This window comes from Musa acuminata, chromosome BXJ3-11 (assembly GCF_036884655.1).
Source record: "Musa acuminata AAA Group cultivar baxijiao chromosome BXJ3-11, Cavendish_Baxijiao_AAA, whole genome shotgun sequence".
Classification (NCBI taxonomy): Eukaryota; Viridiplantae; Streptophyta; class Magnoliopsida; order Zingiberales; family Musaceae; genus Musa; species Musa acuminata.
Genome location: NC_088359.1, coordinates 30,398,585 through 30,419,430, shown reverse-complemented (window position 1 = coordinate 30,419,430; position 20,846 = coordinate 30,398,585). Strand labels below are relative to the sequence as shown.

Genomic DNA, 20,846 nt, shown 5'->3' with positions numbered 1-20,846 from the left:
CGACCTGTTTATTTAATTGGATGATGATAAAGATATCAAAGAACGCCTAGTGAATAATGTGGGAATTATTTAACTGGGAAAGAATCACCTTACAGCAATTGTGGGAAAAATGGAAAGAAAAATTTCCCTCGACTCTTTTTCTTGTATGTTCAGGAGAAGATGGATGATTCAGAGACAATGCAGGAAATTGATACAGCAACCGAATATTAACTGAGATGCTGCGACCGATTAAGAAGAAGCTTGAAAGAAGGCAGATCCTCGATTCGACTGACGTTTTCTAGCAGCAGCTCCTGCTCCAGCTGACGACGTGTTGACTTCATGACCGTCTAAAGATGGGACCAGCAAGAAGAGAGTTTAGGGCAAATAGAAAACCATAAAATTGTAGGACAGAATCGGTAATTCCGTGGTGGAGAGCACATATGACGTACATTGAAGTCCATGTAGGAGGCATGCATGGCGAGCCATTGCTGATCCATCAACTTGAAAGCTATGCAGTACAATATGTCGAAGGCCCAGTCATTCTCTGAAACACAAATCATAAGCATTTAGGTTCAAGTATCAAAAATTGCACAATTCCAATATGATGCTTAACTATGTCGAATATCAATATTCAAAAGACCACCATCTTCACCTATGCATCAGTAGGTAGGCGCTTAATCACATACTTACTGGTTTGTAACACTGAGAAACCTGTGATGACCACTTACGTAATCTGCCGACTGCTGGTAGGTTCTGAGGGTCTAAGCAACATGTTTAATAATTCACTGTATCGGAGTGTGCAACCAAAATTTAAGTGTGGAAAAACGGAGTAACAATCAGATCTCGGTAACTAATTCTTAACAAAAAATAAGGTTGGTCCACATATTATAATAGTTTGCAATGTGGTTCAGATTGATCCATCCCCACCGGTATTTGGTATTTGCTAGTCGGGCGGGCGTGGATGGGTTTGTGGACAGCCCCCATTTCAGGCAATCCGGTCCAATTATATATAAAAACAAAATTCTTGGACTATAAATAGGTTGGTGCCAAAAATTCCAAACCCTCATCTCCATCTCAACGCATGAGCACCATGCCCGCTGTGGTCCGACATCGCCTTCCTTCCTTCCCACTACCCACCGTGTATAGTTATTCTCTTTCCGGGTATACTTTCTCCGCTTCTTCCTTCGCTACCTCGTCTTCATATATCATGATACATTCTAGCATATTATATGTTGATATGCAGGAATAGACCAGGTCTGTACCAATCGCACATGGACTGGCATGGGTTCAGTAACCAAAATTGCATTCCTTGCTGCATCTATACCCACTGATTGAGCTTATGTTAATTTTTCCAAACTACCATTGTCTAAAACGTATTTCTCAAGAACCAACTTAAAAAATCAAAATGTAATATATAGCATCAGTGACTAAATGCATTTATCAGCAACAAAACTCATAAAAGATCAAACTGCAATTTAGCATTTAAACATACCTGAAAGTAGATTCAAAAAAATAGCTCCCACAATCGACCTTGGTTTAGCTGCAACTATTATAAACAAATTTTAGTGACACAGGTATAACTCTATTATGCTGAAGATTTAAGTGACACTGGTGAATGTCCAACATGTTGAAGACAGTTAAGATGCCCATAGTTGATAAATGACATACTGCATTTATATCATTCAAATTTAAGCAGTTAGCCACACAAAATCAATGAAACTGAGCTTGGATAAAGTACCCACCAACTTGAAGATCCAGCATTTGGATGAGCATAAATGTTACATTTATACCAGCTACTGCAAAAGGGTATTCACATAGGGCTCGATTGCCCTCCTGTTTTCGGAGAAGATCTTGGAAGGACTTCTGCAAGGAAAAATTGGTAGGACTTCAGAGGAAAGTCATCAAGGAGGCAACAACAGCTCAGTTATTAAGAAGATCATCCAAAGGATACAAACTACTGAGCCAGTTCATTGCTTGGCCCAAATTATGCAACTATATTCCAACAGGTAAATGCATGTATACTAGTCTTAGTGTGTAATACTGTGCTATGAGACTAGGATGTAAGCTATAAATTACCCATCTATAACAAGATCCTGTAAAGATCATACACATCAAAGGAATTTTAATTGTAATGCATCAAACGAATTATCAGAATGAGTTTACATTATAGTGTTCCACAGTACTAGTTTCTGTCAAGGGACTCATAGTAGTACCAAAATTTAAGAATGAGCAAAAAAGATTCTCACATTAGCCTTGCCTTTACTTAAGATAGGTGGATATAAAGAGTCAAAACCAGTTAAGGCACATAACAGTGCACATATGGATTGATTCACTCAAGTTGAAATGTTATCTTCCTTACGAGAACACTCAAGTACCCAATTATGCTCTAAATTCTTCAAGTCAGCTTTAGTCTTTCAGGTTCAACTATCTCCTAAATTTTGTCTCAGTTGAATATCAACCTAAGTGACTAAGGCACAAGTGAAGGCTCTTCTGCAAATCAACTTATAATCTTTTTTTTTATATTGATAAATGCAAAAAATTCACCCTGTTTTAATCTAAAAAGACTCCCATAAGGCTAACCAGGATCCGAGTGAGAGGCCAGCATACACAGGATTGAAGATACACTATTCCAGTTGGCATGAGAAAAAAAAAAAAATGAATATCAGTCTTTTATTCTAAAATTCAATATTTGCAGCAAAAATATTACAAATAAAGAAATAATTTGTTTTATGGTAAGTTTGGCAGCACATCAAGGCAAGTTGTCATCTTGTTATAATCGACAAATAGGTGACAGAACAAAACAAAGATGTTCAATTCATTATGTTAAGAGCCACATATAAATTGAAATCATTCTGCACTTGAATCTACTAGTTAAAATAGCTAACAAGAAAAGAAAACCACTTACAGGGTACCTCCTGGCAAAGAATAATAGGTTTTCTAAAGATATGAAACCACCACCCCTGCAACACAAGAACAAAGATAGTTTCTGGATCCTATTATCGAATTGAAATGAAAATACCTTACCAATGATTCCTACAGACTGAGCATTTTTAATACCTAAAATCTGTAGAAGGATCTTTTCCTTGCCATCCCATTTCCTTCCATTGTTCAGATATTAAGCCATGGAGTTTGACTCCAGGATAAGCAGCATACCAGAGGGTTCTTAAGGTTTCCTAGCAATATTTCAGTCACTGAGATGACAAACACAGAGGAAATTCCATTTGAAACATAAAGTGCTTGTAGGTTGCATCAATAAAATGGATGTAGATGCATCGTAAGCACAAGACACTACATGATTAATACTAGCACCTTGACTCCGTTCTCAGATTAGATATTAATATAAGCAAAAAGTAACCAACATAATCATATAGTTGCACAAAAAAAATGTTCACATAAATACACAACTGCAGAACTTTATGGGTTCAAAATTACTAGATAGTTGAGAGGAACTTCAACAGCTCATAATTATTATAAGCAAGAATCAATTTAGTACGTTAACTAGAAAAAACAAAGATTCACTATTAGAAACTAAAAAACAATAAGATCAAAAAAGACCATTCTAAGGCAAGGTACCTGATGCTCTTTTTTTGAACTTTCATAGGCAACATCAACTCGGCATTGTAACTTACGCAAGCATTCCTCCTGCATGCATGTATAATGAATGTAATTTTCATCAGCTTTTCCCTTTGAAAAGCAAAAAAATATCTATGGTACTCCATGTATAATATTAATGAAGCATCTAACAAAGTAGCTAGCAGGGTTGAAATTAAATATTAATGAAGGCCAGGCCACCTACAAGGAACAAAACTTCAATGTGTGTAAATGAGAGGGTTGACCACAGGAGAAAAATTAAATGATGAGGTTTTATATAATTTAACAAAGTAGTTAACATAAAATCTAGAGGTATCTATAGGCCTATACATACTGCTAAAACCTATCAAGAGTCAGCCAGTAATTCCATGTTACCTTTGTCAGAGATTACAATCATTTGATGGGTCAACTGTACAATCATGGCACTGGCACTCATCTGAATGCCATGCCAAAACCATGCGCAGCAAAACACTAGCTAGCACAGAGCTCAACCAATTGGCATAAAGCTCATGGTGAGGCATGTGATAACACAAGGGCATGCCACAAAACTAAGAGAAACTTATCTTAATTTACATAATATGCATCTCAATTGTCAGAAACAGGTAGCAGGAAAGCATTCAAGCAGCCAATCCCAAATAGTTGCAAAGAGAGGCATATTGTAAATGTCCCCGCTCATGTTGCAAGAACTATCTGAGATATCCTACTTCTAAATTCTACCACCAAGAAACATAGCCATTTGTGACATTCAAGTACTTGTTATTACATCAAACCTAAATACCCATCCAACACCAGTTTCAATAAGCTGTATAACCAGTATGGTACTAAGATAACAAACATTTTGTCAATCTATAATACTGAGTATCAATATAAAATTAATAAAATATTAGTAGATGGAGCACTGTTAAATTGTATGGTCTGTTACCAATGCTTGGCCACACTGGTAAATGCCAGTCAATATGTACCTCTTGTACCTATATTTAAGATAATGTGTCAAAAAAACCAATAAGCATATAATCAATATTAACAAGAGGTTACCTGACAAGGTGTAAGGTCAAATGATAAACGAGCATCACTGTCAATTCCTTGGGCACAAACACAAGAAAAACCTTTTCCAATCCACGCTGTTGATCCCGCCACAACCTCTGTAGACAACAAAATGAATATAAAGATGACAGTTCAAATACAAAAAATAAAAAAGATACATCTTCATAGGCATACTTAACAATATAATAATGACTTTTCTTACTATGAATAACACCTCAGTGATCACTTTCTATTTAAGTCAAGAAAAAAGAGAGAACCTTGAGTTTCCTTACAAGTTTGTAATAAAAGGATAACCAATAGCAACTTAATAATTTTAAATCAAGACATTTACATGACTTTATACTTCGACTTGAATGAACTTTGATAGATTGAGAAACTATACAGTTAAGGCATAACCGATTCAACCACTGGTCATAGGAAGCATGTGAATCCGAGTACTATCAGCTAAGGCTTCAATCATGAATGAGACCCTTGTTTTGGCACAACCATGTTTCACAATAATATATATAAGAGATTCTGTAATGTTCAAACTGTGCATATTGGACAGGCTTACCTCTATGTAAAAATACTCCATACATTAAAAAAACCAGCCATCCAAATCAACATAATTCATTCCAAAAAAAATATTTATTAACTTATTCTGTAACACCAAACTGATACAGATGGGTAGTTAAGATTGTTATTTAAAACTTTGGCCAAGCAAAAACCTAAGATTTTAAATTTTCAAAAATCAAAGTGTGTGTGTGACAGAGAGAGAAAGGGAGGGAGAGGCAAGCGAGAACAATATCATCATGGAAAGTGAAAAAGAGAACATTCATACAATTTAAGTTTATGAGAACTTTGTTAAAATTCATGGTAAAATCGTTTGATCGACAAAATTCCTAGTACTTAGTCAAAGTCATACAGTACCTACATGTTGCGCCAGTAACTGATCAGCAGCTATGCTGCATCCTATGCCAGTAGAGAGCATAACCATCAATTGTACAATTCCATCACCTCAAACACACTAAATCTTCATTTATTGAACATTATGATCATCCAATTACTTTGGTAGGTATTTCTTTCATCTTTCCATAAAAAGCACTCATGAAAATTTAATCTCTCAGCCTCTGCATGCTCTTCTGCAGATACGTGTCATGGAACTTAAACCACCATGCAAAAAACAATCAAACAGAATAAATACATAGATCGAAGAAGCTCTACATGAAATCTAAATCAAACGACATGGGAGAAAAGGGTACCCAGAGCTTACTTAAAAGATTACATCAATGACATACTTCACAACTATATCTAAGAAAGCAATTTGCAGAAGATGATCAAAGATAGAAAGACATGCAGAGTAAAATGGACAACCTAAACTTGTAGATCAAAACCTAAGAATGTCTTAGGCATTCAAAAGTCCAAGCATTGTCAACTGTCCTACCAAAACTAATTGCAGATTGCCGCTACCACTAATACCAGAATACGCCAAGCATCAACTTCGATGTTCACAAGAAAACAATAAGAAAGGGAAAAGGAGCAATTTTCCTCATACCATGTGTTGAGTGGTAGCCGCCCCCTCGATCCGGCCCCTTGGTTATTCTCCTCACCGTGACAAAAGACCCACCATTGTCACCCATCTCTCCTCTCGACCACCTCCCCTGACCCTGCCAAAATTGCCTCAGCCCAAACCTCCACGGCACCTTCGACCAACAACCAACTCAACGACTCGCCTTCATTTCATGCCATCGATCGTTCACCATTTCCCTTCCCCCCCCAAATCCCTTCCAAGAACCAAACTAGGGCTTCATTACCACAAAGCGAATAAAGAAAAGCTTGAGAACAACCGAAAGGAATCGCAAACCGCTCGGACCGCAGCTGCCGCTTGGAAGACACCACAACAAATAGATGCGGATGTTTCTTCGCGGCAAGGGCACCGTCCGGCGGGGTGAATCACGGCGGCGAGAAGAAATTAAAAAGGGAGAAAGAGGCGTAGAGATTGAGAGATCGCCGGAGAGGAGAGACGAGAAGGAGGGCGTCGGGATATATGCTCTCGCTCGCTCGGTCTCGTTTCTGTTGGCTTCGCTCCCTTTTTCACCTTAACTTTGTCCCGTTCCGTTTGGCGTCATCCCCTCTTTCTCGATATAGCTTTGTGGTGGTTTCTATTTTCTTTTTTGTTTTCTAAGAGCTGGACATGTGCGTTGCACGTGATATTGGGTCGTGATGGGCCCGCGACAGTGGTGCCGTGGGGTCATAAACATTGGTACGGCCTATGTAATATATGCTTTAGTTATATTTATAAGATAAATAAAATATTACGTGTACATAATGAATGGGGTTATTTTTCTAAAAAAAATACTCACAGCATATTTTCTAATTGATACTTCCTCTTTTGTATTTTTTTAATAATATCTTTAATTTAAAAAATATCTAAACTATCTTTTATTTTTTTTTAATTTTGATCTAACCATCACAATAAAAAACTATAAAATCTACTTTTTGATATATTATAATTTTTTTTTATAATTTTAAAATAATATCATCTAAATAAATTTTTTAAAAATTAATTTATTATTATGTTATGATCACTACAATAAATACACTATAAAATCTACTAAAAACACTGTAAACAATTTAGATAGACTCCTAATCTCATATATATATATATATATATATATATATATATATATATAATTAAAAATATTATAAATGAACGTTTAAAATCGATTAAAAAAGAAAAAAAAATAGAGATATTTAAAATATTTTTAAAATTTAAAAAGTGTTAAAAATATTTACCAGTTGAGAAATATGCAAAAAAAAAAAGTTTTTTTAAAGAAAAAATCACCCTATAAAATTAATGATGTCACTTTTGAAAAATAATATCTTGACCCTTTGTATTTATTGGTCAAAATTGTTCATAATCAAAATCTAACGGGATTTAATTTAGAGTTGCAAGCCATAATAGTGGGACCCGCACAAAGGGGTCGAGCACGTGGCACGGTGCACTCCATTTTACGTATAACTTTATTTAACTGTAGTCCAGCTTTTAGCCACCACATGTGCATATCAAACTACCCTCTATCTAATGGAGCAGACATAAGCACGTCATTATTATTTTCATATCACTATATAGATAATTCTTTCTTTCTTTCTTTCTTTCTTGCATCTCTAATCATGTCTTCTAATACAGAAATGCTTGATGTCATCGAGACTATCGATGACATCCCACTAAGATTGGTAGTTTGATGCGATCTCAAATCACTGGTACATCCAGACAAAGTTCTCTAGTTCCCCCCACTTACCGACCGGATCTCGATGACTTGGATCAAGCCAGAAGACCACATGGACTGCAGCAGATTCCAAAATGCTTGGTTTCTGTTGCGCCATTGATGATAGATCAAACAATCACGTGCTTGGAGTCAGTAAGTCCATCGTCCAAGGATTTGATTATTAGGATCAGGTAATTTTATGTTGAGGAGTCCACAGTGATATATAATTGTATTATGTGGTTCGTCGTTAAAGAGAAAGACCATTGGCCAACGCACCTCGAGATCCATAGCAGGCTGTCGGGAATGGAGGGCATAGGAACTCAAACCTGCGTGGGAGTGTGGAGAGCATGAGGTTGGGATCCCACCGAATAGTTCCAAGGAATGAAAACACCATGCTGCAGCACTGAACTCTGCAAGACAGAAGCGAACAAGTTGGCTGAAACTTACCCAAGTCCACCGGATAGTAAAGTAATCCAACTAACACTTGCTGGTTTAGAAAAAGCTTACAGTAGATTGATTGATGTTGGGTTCAATGAACGATCTCAGACCAAGGAAATGCCTGATAACAAGAGATGAAAACTTTAGCTCAGATAACAGACGATAAGGGAAAACAAAGGACAATGAGTTCAATGAAAAGAGATGTTACCTTATTGGATCCCACGCCACGGACAAAAACCGACACAGAAAGGTCTCAAAACTAGGCGAAAATCGATGTTATATCTTGTCACTTCTAATCCTAATATTTCCCAAGAGTTCCGTGAATCAATATGAAGAGTTTGAATAATCACAAGGCAATTCATTAGCTATGCTCACATCAAAAGAGAACCATCAGATGAGTTGTGTGGATTACTATGAATATGCAAGTTGTAATTATATTACAAACAAGGGCATAGCCTCATAACACAGTCCATAACATGCAGTACTCGTTATCTTCAACAACTCTATCGACTGAAAGGACCAGGCATGCAGATTTCGATGGTTGATTATAATTACCCATGTCATCCGTAGCAGCGAATAGGGTCACTACAACCTTTAGCTGCAGACTGCCTGAAACCAAAGCGTCCGCCTTTCTCAAGATACTGCTGATGATACTCTTCTGCCCTGTAGAATTTCTTTGCAGGAAGGATTTCTGTCACAATCTTCCCATTAAGGACCTTCTGGCGCCTCTCCATGGATTCTCTGGCTGCTTTTTCCTGTTCTGGTGTGTAGAAATATATTCCAGAGCGATATTGAGTCCCAACATCATTTCCCTGCATACAATTGTAAATATAATATTTTAACAACTAGAATGCAAATTATACTTAATATACTGCTCACAGAAGATTTAATGCATTTCTTTAAGGTTATATAGTACCATGCACCTACTATTGAAAGCATTTCTGCAATGCATTATAAGTTCTCGAATTTGTAATTCTGCAAATGAAGACAGATACAGAATTTGTTCACTGGTCCATATTATCACTAATTCTCAAATTACCTACACCTATAAGGAACTGTTGAAGAAACTACAACAGCAGTACACTTCAAATAAGACTCTTTCTGGAAATATAAGATACATCACTGTAGTATTTATGTCTGGTCAGGTTTCAAGAGCACACCAAAACTGATTCCTAAAAGAGGAAACACAGCACAGAACATATGAAATTTTATATAAGCTTGTTCCTTCATGTAACAGCACTCATAATCCCACCTTGGAAACACATACGTGAACGAGACAAAGACTGAGCCCATGAGCTTGCTGTTAGCTGCATATATCATAATGCATAACATCAATAAAAATGTCAACAAATTGAGAGGTAATACAGACTTTGTTTCTTTCCTGACTGATCACATTGTTAAACTCCTTCAGTGCACAATTTATTAGATTCAAGGGACAAGTCCTCAGTAACTTATTGCAAAGAGCGATGGAAAAGCAGGGGATGTATCATTCACGAGCTCTAATGACCTTGTAAAGACTAATGATCCAAAAGATCAGCCAAACATAAGCCAGAGTAGTCCTGGCTAATGACAAAGACCAAAAAGTGAAATTTGGTCAAATTCAACCTATAAAATTAGTGTTCACTCTTTTTTTTTTGTGAGGTGAGGGTAGATACCTGTTCAATTTTTTAAAATAATGTCTTGACCATATCTATTTCTTGGTCAAAATTGATCAAAAGCCAATGGGATTTAATTTAGAGTTGCTAACCATTATTGTGGGACCCGCACAAAGGCACTGAGCATGTGGCATGGTGCACTATGTAGAACTAAACGTTAATCTAGCTTTTAGCCACATGTGCATATCAAACTACCAACTATCTAACAGAGCAGGCCTAAGGACATCATTATTATTTTCAGATCGAGATCTAGATGATGAGATAATTAATTTATTAACTTAATAAATTAAATTATTTATTAATAATAGTGAATAAGTCAAACCTCCCTCCTTCATCCTGAACCTGACTGCTCCGATCTGGAAGCAACCCCAAACCAATCCTTCTCTCTTATCTCTTTGGAATCTATGGTTGTCAGATAACTCTTGATGCCTCACACTGCCTTAGGGACATAGATTGAAGTTTAAAATCCAAAGGCTGCTCTCATTGATGTAACCATGGCTAATCCCAAACTAACCACTCTACAGATGATAAGAATATCATGGCAACATTTTTCAGCTTGCTTCCACCTTCAAATGCTCTCATTAATGTAACCATGACTACTCCCAAACTAACTACTCTACAGATGATAAGAGTATCATGGAAACATTTTTCAGCTTGCTTCCACCTTCTAAATCATCATATACAAGGATAACACTTTTTCTATGTTAAATGCTCATCGCAAATGATATGTGCACCAAGAGTGAAAAATAGCCAGCATCCATACTCGACAAATATAAAAAACCACAACCTGTACTAGCACTTCTATAAGATAAAAAAAATTGTCAACTTTCTATATAAATTAGCACATTCTAAAGTTCTACAACTACACCATAGATACAAAGAACACTCATCCATTTGAAGAAGCACAATTTGATTGGAAATCCAGAATCTCATACTTGCTCCTTGATTTCTTCGATGACCTACCAAGCAATTCAATAGGAGAGGTACCCAAATGTTGACCACAACCCAATTTTCCGACTCACCAAGCATATTTTCACAAATTCAAACTATCACTATGATACACAAGTGTAACACTGCCAATGTTAGTCACAACCCCGGATGAAAAAGACGGAGGGCTGCGTTAGGTCAAATACAACCAGCGTGATTCTTCTCCGTTATTGTGCTGTGACACACAAGTGTATGTGGTTATATCAAATCAATAGAGCTTACTCCTCTCCAACATGAGATGCTATTTAGCAAAGCTACCTCAAATTAGGCATTCGTGTTGAGAGTTATCTGAAACTAAAAGGTGCTTGCTACGTAAAATTGAGACGAATTTCAACTAGGATGCTATCAACTACTAGCATGGACAGTGAACTCAATCCAACAATAAAAACAAGGATAGCACCAATTGCCAATGTATAACAAGAAAAGTTCTGTGGGGCATCAAAAGAATTAACCTGGCGATTCAGAGCGGTGGGATCATGCCGCTCCCAGAAGACGTCGAGCAAGTCCTCGTACTTGCACTGCCGGGGGTCGTACTGCAGACGGACCACCTCGCAGTGATTGGTCATCCCGGTGCATACGTCCTCGTAGGTGGGCTCGTGGAGGTTCCCCTGGCTGTACCCGACCTCGGTCTTGGTCACCCCGGGCACGCGCTGGAAGCCGAGCTCAACACCCCAGAAGCAGCCGGCGCCGAACTGCGCAAACTCCTGCCCCGCCGCCGGCACGTCGTCGTCGGGGCTCTGCGCGATCGCCGACGACGCCTCCGTCGCGGACCCTCGACCGCCGAAGCCAAGCCCTAGCTTCCCGAGCCAACTCATTCGGCGGAGACGCGAGGGCGCAGAGGACGACGCCGGAAAGGACAAGGGCTTGAAATTACGAGAGGTTGCAAGGGGCTTTATGGGGAATTTGGAGAAGTGGTGGGAGGCGAGACCTACGAGGGGGGAGGCGGCGGCGGTGTTTAAGATGAGGGGCATGGTCGTGAGATGGCGTGGCCAGGAAGCCAAGTTGGGTGGTATGGAAGGAGTAGATAGATAGGGAGGGACGTGTCGGGGCTGTGTGCGTCCCGAAGCGGTGACGAGACCGCGTGCTTGCGCCTGGTTTTCCTATGGACGCGTGGCGGTTTCTGGGTGGGAGATTGAGGGTGCTTTGGGTCGGTACGTGTTGCGGTGAAGAGGGAAACACGTCTTCGTGCCGAGCTAAATGGTGGCACCATGCTTCAGATTTGACTGTGCAAGGCGTAGAGCAGCAAACACATTGCTCGTCGAATGAATATTTGACATGTAGGACTCCTCAGCAAGTATATATATATATATATATATATATTTGTCTCCGAGTTGTTTAGATCTCTAAGGTTCACATTTGCATTGTCCCCATAAAGATTGCAAATCAGAGTTTACTTCAGAACATCAAATATAGAATAATTAACATGTTAGAGAAGGGTGAATTTTCCATGGATAAACCTTCAAGGCAGAGTTAATGATATAGAAAACATAGCACAGACTTAGTGTGGGTTGATTTCCATGTCTTTCTTTTCAGTTCATGTAGAGTGAGAGCTAATCCACTTGCTGCACTCAGACATGCAATATAATTAAACAGCATTTCTTCCACACACTGCACTGCTGAAAAATATCACAATGGTAATTTTGATACTGAAAAGTAAAGGGAGCATTGTGTCTGGAAATCAAATCACATGAAACACATTATAGCTCTCAAGTCATCAGTGTGGCAAATACTTCTTCAGCAAATTGCGGTATTTGGTGCATAAGAGAAGAGTTGCAACAATCAGAACAATCTTGAATGAAGACCTTACACCCTCCAAAGTACACAAGTCGAACAACAAAAGAATACACCCAAGAGACCACTGAACTGAACAGGAAAATGCTGAGACATTGTCGACAGCACTACCTGAGACTAAGAAACTTCCAACCCAAACAACTTTGTGGAGCAGATAGTGGGAAAGTAGCATGCTTATGAAATGCAGAAAATGTAGGCACTAATGGTAGCCAAATATTGATGTCATCAACTTGGATGGTTGTGAATGTGATTTAGGCAGTCGGTGGTGTAGATAAAGTAAGGTTTAAGATGAACCCAACCATAATACCTACGAGACCAGCAAATGCAGCAAATGTCAGCGAAAACCCAGCATCACTTTTGCGGTTTCTGCGCCTCTTCAGCATGTCCTGCAATGACAACTATATCAGTTTCCAAACAAGGAATATAACTTTTATAGAAAAATGCTTAATCGTTGAAGAATTTATAACATCTTAAAAAGCTTTAACGCCACATGTTTGAGACAAAAGGCTTCCCGAATGTTATCATAATCAGATTGAAACCTTAATCATGACACACCAAGCTTTTTCCATTATACCTATGCACATATCATATGATACTAGCAAGTAAATTTACAGTCTCGATCATAGATTATTGCACAATAATATGGAGCAAATAATGTTGCTTGCAAATGTTACAAGAGCCTCAAAAGTAACCATTCACTAAATAGTCAAATCATTTAGCGAGATATACATGGACAGCAAACACTCATGCAGCAGATTATATAAAAGGGAAAGCAACAATATATGTACTAGAGGTTCCAAAAGAATTAGAAAAGAAGCAACATAGGGTCAACTACAAACCAATTCCCTTTGCAACTGATGATTTTGTTGAACAATGGTATCCCTTTCCTCCTTCAAATGTTGTAACATCTGGATCTAAAAAACACAAATAATTGAGGTGAAAGAAAAGAAAGAATACGACAAAAATCCTCATTGCAGCAAAGATAGAGATGATGAGCCTTGGTACTAGGAGAGTTTATCAACTCTGTGTTTCTTGTGCTGAAGAATATAAAACCAAATGTGCCATGCAACTTTTAACACAGTGAAAGCCACTCAGACAGAACATGCAGACACAATTTGCTATGGGTCGTCCTATACCAGTATGTTCATCTCCTATCCATCATTTCAATGATAACCTTGGTTCAAAACTTTCTAGATAAGGTGACTATGTAAGATTAAGCTCATTTACATCAATGCAGGTAAAAGTCTTTCTACAGAGAACTGAGAGTTAAGGCAAAAAGAAAAAGGTGGAACCCGTTGATGGATTTCATAAATGACAAGGAGGAGAAAGGACTTGGCAATTGTAGCTAACCTCCTCATTGCTTGAGTTCTTGTGCATCTACATCACGAAGAAAATGAAATATGCATTACAACCAGTGAAATGGCACTGATAAACACAATTGAGATTCACAAATGACAAACAGTTTGGTAGAAAAACTGTCTGGCCCATGATGAAGAAGTATGAAATCTTACATCTCTTTTCCCTGTAGCTGATGAGGCAAGACCGGACTCTTCTTCAGAGTTTCCAAGGCCAGATTGCGTCGGAGAAGTGTAAACAACTCTGAGTTTGAGTTCTTCTATCACCTTATCACCGTCTTTATTGAACTGCATGAAACAAAGCAATAAAACATATTCAAGAATGAACCATGAATCATTCTCAACCTGCAATTTGCAAGATGATATAATCAACAGCTCACCGTGTCAGAAGGGATTTCATCTATATCATTAATAGGAGGCACCTTGGCACTCTGAATGAGGAATTTATCCTTGCATTGCATGTCAGGAGGGTACTCCTTTTGGGGTTGGAGGGTGACTGAAAACGAAACATGCACACGCCATGTTTCCCACATGAGATATCATCAAAAGCTGCTGACCAACCATCGATCAACAATGACACACCATGAACCAAAACTACCCAACACAGATACCTGTAATAGTACATGAGTCCCAAGGTTGAACCACGCTTGCGTTCGGCCGAACAAAGTACTTCTTAGGAGACGTCGTTTTCACCTACCAGGATGATAGCCAGAGTTCCAAATTTTATCAAAACTCAGGTGAGATATGAAGCAGAACAGAACAAACACCCACGCACACGAACAAATCCAAATCGCAGAGAAATCAAGGAGAAACACGCATTTTTTCGAATACCTTGAACGCGACATGGTGTTCGGTGTTGTTGACGACCTTGATGTTGCAATAAGATGGCTTCTCCAACTCAACTGTTCCTCGAGAAGGGATCTCCCCATCAATACCCAACACAAGATTCGATCTTTAAAGAAAAACAAGAAAGCGAACAAGGGGAAACATCATAGGGCCAAACGTACACTCGAAAGTGAGCTCTTCCGGGTAGACGGAGATCATCTGGCCGCCTCCACCCATGGCCGTGTTGGGAGCACAGACGAACGATGGAATCCTCGAGGAAGACCAAAGCCGGAGAAGGAAACAAAGACGGAGCCTTTTTTCCTATTGCCGCAAGAGCAGAGGAAGAGGAAGGAGGAGCTTTGAGCGATACCTGTGGTTGGGTTGGAGGGGGTGGGGGTGCGCGGGGGGAGAGACAGAGAAATGGGGAAGAATGGAATGGCTCGGAGTTCATTTCAGGCCGACAACGACGGGGCGACATCGATTTAATATTTTATATATATATATATATATTCCAACACTTAATTTTTATTTGGGCGATTTTTCTCCCATTCTTTAAGCTTATAGAAAGCCTCAGTTTTTTTTTTATATAAATAAGGAAATAATTTTATTATTCATTTTTATCTATATATATATATTATTATTACTTTATTCAAAATTATACTATAATCAATTTGGATCAGTATTGGATCCAAAATCATAATTCTCTTAAGAAGTGGTCTCATCCATAAAATACCTGAGAAAGGCAATCATTCCGTGACAGCTTAGAATCTGAGAAAGCCAATATGCTTTGCTTGCAAAGCCTACCTTTGCCCCCTTTCAACATGACCACAGCAAAGCTCATCCATAATATAAATATAAATAGATAGTCGATGATATAAAACGAGAAGGTTCTCTATTGAGACATTCCACGGTACAAAACAGGAATCGTCTTTGTTGAGACATCCTAGTGATTATACTGTCACACTAAAGATAGGTATAATATATATATTTGAGCATCATATATATTATTTAATATATATATATATATATATTAATTAATAAATGTTAGATATAATAATAATAATAATAATGCATGATCTTCATGCTATGATATTGTTTATCGCTCGTAATATTATCTTATAGTTTTTAATTTAATCTATTTATAATTTATAAGTATATATTTTAGATAAAATTATAGTTATTTCAAGATATTTTTATTATGATTAAATAATATATTAAAAAATTAAATGTTTATTATAAAAATATTTAATTTTATAATTTTTATATACGAAGGATTAGTATTCATTATTAACGGTTAGAAAGCACGCATGTTTGGTAGGGTACCGAGCCCCGGAAGATGTCAGGGGTGATTCACTCGAGTCAGCGCCTCGCTCTCGTCGCTTTCGAACATCCCAACCCGTAGTTCGCTTCACGTCCGTAATCGAAGTCGGTGATGGCTCCTTTTGTCGCCCGCCCGACCCACCCCGCCGCCGCCGTAGCAGCAACAGCGCCACCATTCCTCCACCGCGCTGGCTCCCAGCGGGGCCTAATAATCCAAACAATGTCGGAGTCGGTGAGGGTAGAGCGGCTCGGCGAGTTCGATTCCGGTGATCGAATCATAAATGCCCCTGTTCTTGGATCTTGTTTGGCGATCTTTCACTAATAGTTTCTGGGAACCGGGGCAGGGATCGTGGAGCTGAAGCTGGGCCGGCCGGAGGCGAAGAACTCGATCGGGAAGGACATGCTGCGATGACTGCGGTTCGGTTCCCAGGGTTTTCTTCGCCGGGACGGATCTCAAGGTAGGCTTGGATTTTGCTTCATTGTTCTTGAAGATTGCCATCATCGTTTAATTGGCAGAGGAATTAAGCAATACAAAATGGGCAAGCATTTGATGAGTTAGTCTCAATCCATCAATATCTTATGGTTAGCACCGAGTCAAGTTAGCCCTAAAATGACAGTGTAGAAGGTGTTTGCTCTTCCGGAGGTCATAAAAGAGGCTTATGTTAGGCGCAGTCCATCAATGTCTCCGAGTCAATTTTAGCCCTAAAATGACAGTGTAGGAGGAGTTTGCTCTTCTGGAGGTCATAGAAGAGGCTTGAGTTAGTCTCAGTACATCAGTGTCTTATGGTTAGCACCGAGTCAATTTAGCCCTAAAATGACAGTGTAGGAGGAGTTTGCTAAGCTGGAGGTCATAAAAGAGGCTTAAATGCCAGAGTATGACCAGCTCACTAGCAATAACAACAACAACAAAGCCATCAAGTCCCAACTACTTGGGATCGGCTAGTAAAGATACAAGCTGTTATCTATAAGTAAGGATATCATTTATAAGGGACTCACAAGACTTTGAGTTGCCACAACCATGTTGCCATCTTTTGGCTGGTCAACTCAATTGGGTAGACCAAAATTTGGAAGAATCGGATCTTTTGAAATTGGTCGAGTCACAAGAAGTATGCCTATCCACCTCATTATACAACTTACAGCCTTGTTTCTACCTCAGAATTATGACTGTTTTTTGCAATCACTTAAAACATGTTGGGGTTTGCAAAATTGTGATTGTTTCTAGTGTAACTTGTTCTATTCTCATTATCACTTAATCAACTACAGATAAATGAACATGACAAAAGAAGGATTCTAATTCATGTTCTAGTATTTGAGCTACCACAGTAACAAAAGGTTGATGGTACTGGTACCAACCAATTAAGGAAAGCAGTTCATCCATAAAATCAAAGAAAGCCAAAGGTCAGATTGATTAGACATAGGAAAACTTGTAATGCTTCTATTTTGCACAAGAATGTATGAATATCAAATTATGATCTTATTGAATTATTCTGTTGTGTGCTTTATCAATTGTGTCTCTTCTGCGTACATCAGTAAAATTAAACCTCTTTTGGCCGCAGCGCAGGCTGATGAGTGCTACTGAAGTCCAGCAGTTTGTTAACTCTTTACGATCAACATTCTCATACTTGCTGGTTCATGTTCATCTATCTACTTTGTGTCTCTTGAATTATGTAGCTTCAGATTTCCTCAACTTTGTTACATTACAAATTTTGACATGATGCGAGCAGCAATTAGTTGAAAGTATATCTTCAATAAACAGGCATTTCTTTTATTTCCTTTTTCCTTTTAATTTCTCATTGCAACTGGTCAGTGTTTCATTCTGCAGTTATCTTGTTACCTTTACCCACATGATGCTATTTTAATTGCCTTTTTCTGAGCCACCATCTTCCTTGTCAGTGAAATTATAATTTTTGCACTTGTCGTCTAAAACTCAGCTTGCTCATTGTAGTAGGGACATGCACGTGAGCTAATAAACTTTAATGTTCCTTCTCATCTTTCTGCGTCCTCTGTTAATTGCTGTTTGCCCTTGTCTTTAGTGTCTGTCTTTACTGCTACAGAAACTTGATATAAATCATCAACCATGTACACAGGCACTCTTTGTTCCAACAATTGCGGTCATTGAAGGAGCAGCACTTGGTGGTGGCCTAGAATTGGCTCTTTCATGTGATCTTCGTGTGTGTGGTATGCCTATGGTGTAAATATATTTAAAACCAATGCTGTAGGTTTCTCTATAAATTTAATGATTTGATATCTCACTTCAAAAAGTGCTTTCATCTGCATCTTGTAGGAGAAGATTCAACATTTAGCTTGCTAGAGACTGGACTTGCCATAATTCCTGGGTATGTGTTCAAGCTGGTCATTGGGTAAGAGAGTAAAACTTACAACCTGTACCATCGTATATGCCTTAAATTTTATGATAAGTTTTTGAAAGCTTGATCCTGTAATGGTAGCAGTAATATTGCATTGCATTCGGAATATATATACACAAATCTTTTGATGCTTGTAGAATTTTATTTATAATATCAATAAAGTGTTGGGAGGAAGAAGAGAATTATAAATCCTATATATATATATATATATATATATATATATATATATATCTGAGATCAATAAATAAATAATATATCAGAAAGTCAACGTAAGATTAACGTGGTTCAGTAAATCCCATCTACATTCACGGAGAAAACCAAATTCTATATCATATGAGATCAATTTCAACTCAAAAATAAATTTTCTTGTACATCCTCTCGCATAAACTCCATGTCTCTAGAAACCCTAAAGAGTACTCTCTCTAGACACCCGGGAGAGAAACCCAAGAGTATAAAAAAAATTCATTACATCTTGCTCTCCTCCTATCAAAATCCAGAGCTACATGAGATATTCATAGAAGAATCAAACCCTAATTGCCAAAGGTTTTCTTTGTTCATAAGAACTCCTTTTTGTACTAGGATTTTTTATCCCACTGGGATATTAACTCCAAGAATCTCAAAATGCTTATTAATCCTAACATAAATATATCTTCACTTAATATCTGAAATGATCATTAATATGTAACATGATGCTGGAATTATCAAAATTTGTTGCCTTGAGATAACTATATTTGGTTATGTTTTAGTAAAATTTTGTTTTTGTTTTAGGTAAATTCTCCAACTCAAACATATAATCATAATAAAGATGCAGCCTGCATGAAAGACAAACTGAACTTGATTTATCAATTTCTTTTTGCAATCCATATATTGGGATTTTTTTTCCATCACTAAGCTCCAGGACAATTGTTAGTTGATGTTTATTATTTTTGGATTTCTAGTCTGTAGGCTGTAATTTAATGTAGTTAAAAGTTTGTCTTCAAAACCATCCCCAAACCTTGAACTTGAAGGGTAGAAGCATCATTTCTGCTTTATGATGCTTATAGATTGCACAAATAACAGTAAACTGACTTGTGCTGAAGAGTTAAAGGTCCGAAACTGACTAGTTATCTTGGTACCCGAACCGACTAGAACCTGTCTCATACCCCATATATGATACCCAAACTCAGTTTAAGCAGATTGTATAGATCTGGATGCCTACAAACATTTGATCGACTGTCATCCCTAGAGCTGACTATCCCAACTGGGATCATGATGGTTGACTTTGGAGTCAGATCAAAGTGCATAGGGTATTGGACTTCTCATAGTCAATGACTATGTGGTTGGATTATAATGCTTCAGTGACTGAAAAAGTTGGGTAGATATTTAAAGACTCCTATGATCATGGACTAATGGTATATGAATGATATATACCTTTTACAGTTCTCAGTATAGAGTAAGGATAATTACAAAGGGAAGAGGGGCGAATATTGACATGATGTAATTTTCAGTTTTTCTTGGTCATGTTTCATAAACAGTTGGGGTATTGTGCTTTCTTACTACGTTTCACTTGGTCATGTTTTATTTTCTGAGACATATTGAACTGTGATTTCTCCTTGGAAATGCATGGTCTATATTACTTTTTAACAAGAATGTGTTGGAAAACTTGAAAGGCATATCATGCTTTCCGCTGAATTTTCGATACAATCAGAGCTGGTGGAACCCGACGACGATCAGCAGCAAAGGAGCTAATATTCATGGGTCGAAGGATTAACGGCAAAGAAGCTCTGTCCATGGGTACAAAAATTTCTAGCATCTGACGTCTTTAATTTTGACACACCTTTACTAATTGTATTAGGTTCGTTTGTGGCAGGACTCATCAATCACTGTGTTCCTTCTGGAGATGCGTACCACAAGGCTCTTCGTGTTGCCTGAGACATTAATCAGAAGGCACGTAGTAGATTCTTACGAACAGCCAGCCAAGAGGATTAAACTAATGCAGTGGGTGGGGACGAAGAATGTTATGGGCGACTACTGAACACAGCAGACCGTCTTGAAGGACTGGCTGCATTTACAGAGAAGCGAAAACCCAAATATACCTTGGCAAATAGAATCACACAATCTAGTTCTTGTTCGGCTGCTTGTTGTAACTTAAATCAGCATAAGATACAAAGGTGTTCGAACCATATAATTTTTATTCTTTTTATAAGTATCATTTGGACATAACAGAGTCTTACGTTAACTGGTAATTGAGACCATGGAAGAAATTTT

At 38.0% G+C, this 20,846-nt stretch overlaps 3 protein-coding genes and 1 pseudogene across 10 annotated transcripts; 1 reads left to right on the top strand and 3 right to left on the bottom strand.

The window, feature by feature from the left end:
• Positions 1-50: 50 nt before the first annotated feature.
• LOC135653326 (uncharacterized) lies at positions 51-8,597 on the bottom strand. 7 transcript variants are annotated; one of them, XM_065175189.1, is made up of 11 exons: positions 8,509-8,597; positions 8,370-8,421; positions 8,139-8,272; positions 4,606-4,712; positions 3,553-3,621; positions 3,037-3,152; positions 2,885-2,939; positions 1,722-1,842; positions 1,472-1,525; positions 429-523; positions 51-326 (listed from the first exon to the last, which is right to left on the bottom strand). In XM_065175189.1, exons 3-11 carry the CDS (start codon positions 8,254-8,256, stop codon positions 207-209), a joined length of 855 nt encoding a protein of 284 aa, XP_065031261.1. In that variant the 5' UTR covers positions 8,257-8,272; positions 8,370-8,421; positions 8,509-8,597; the 3' UTR covers positions 51-206. The 7 variants fall into 7 exon arrangements, with proteins under 7 accessions (XP_065031261.1, XP_065031262.1, XP_065031264.1 ...); XM_065175190.1 differs by having other exon boundaries at positions 1,472-1,519; positions 8,370-8,522; XM_065175192.1 differs by lacking the exons at positions 8,139-8,272; positions 8,370-8,421; positions 8,509-8,597 and adding an exon at positions 6,149-7,030 and having other exon boundaries at positions 1,472-1,519.
• LOC135653327 (peptide methionine sulfoxide reductase A1-like) lies at positions 8,509-11,973 on the bottom strand. 2 transcript variants are annotated; one of them, XM_065175198.1, is made up of 3 exons: positions 11,395-11,952; positions 8,856-9,112; positions 8,509-8,598 (listed from the first exon to the last, which is right to left on the bottom strand). In XM_065175198.1, exons 1-2 carry the CDS (start codon positions 11,911-11,913, stop codon positions 8,861-8,863), a joined length of 771 nt encoding a protein of 256 aa, XP_065031270.1. In that variant the 5' UTR covers positions 11,914-11,952; the 3' UTR covers positions 8,509-8,598; positions 8,856-8,860. The 2 variants fall into 2 exon arrangements, with proteins under 2 accessions (XP_065031270.1, XP_065031269.1); XM_065175197.1 differs by lacking the exon at positions 8,509-8,598 and having other exon boundaries at positions 8,677-9,112; positions 11,395-11,973.
• A 641-nt stretch (positions 11,974-12,614) lies between these two features.
• Positions 12,615-15,339, bottom strand: LOC103972179 (vesicle-associated protein 2-1). The gene is made up of 8 exons (XM_009386412.3): positions 15,096-15,339; positions 14,920-14,990; positions 14,700-14,781; positions 14,469-14,584; positions 14,245-14,376; positions 14,084-14,110; positions 13,573-13,647; positions 12,615-13,119 (listed from the first exon to the last, which is right to left on the bottom strand). Exons 1-8 carry the CDS (start codon positions 15,148-15,150, stop codon positions 12,985-12,987), a joined length of 693 nt encoding a protein of 230 aa, XP_009384687.2. The 5' UTR covers positions 15,151-15,339; the 3' UTR covers positions 12,615-12,984.
• Positions 15,340-16,701: 1,362 nt separating this feature from the next.
• LOC135652089 (probable enoyl-CoA hydratase 2, mitochondrial) lies at positions 16,702-20,833 on the top strand (annotated as a pseudogene).
• The last annotated feature ends 13 nt before the right edge of the window (positions 20,834-20,846 follow it).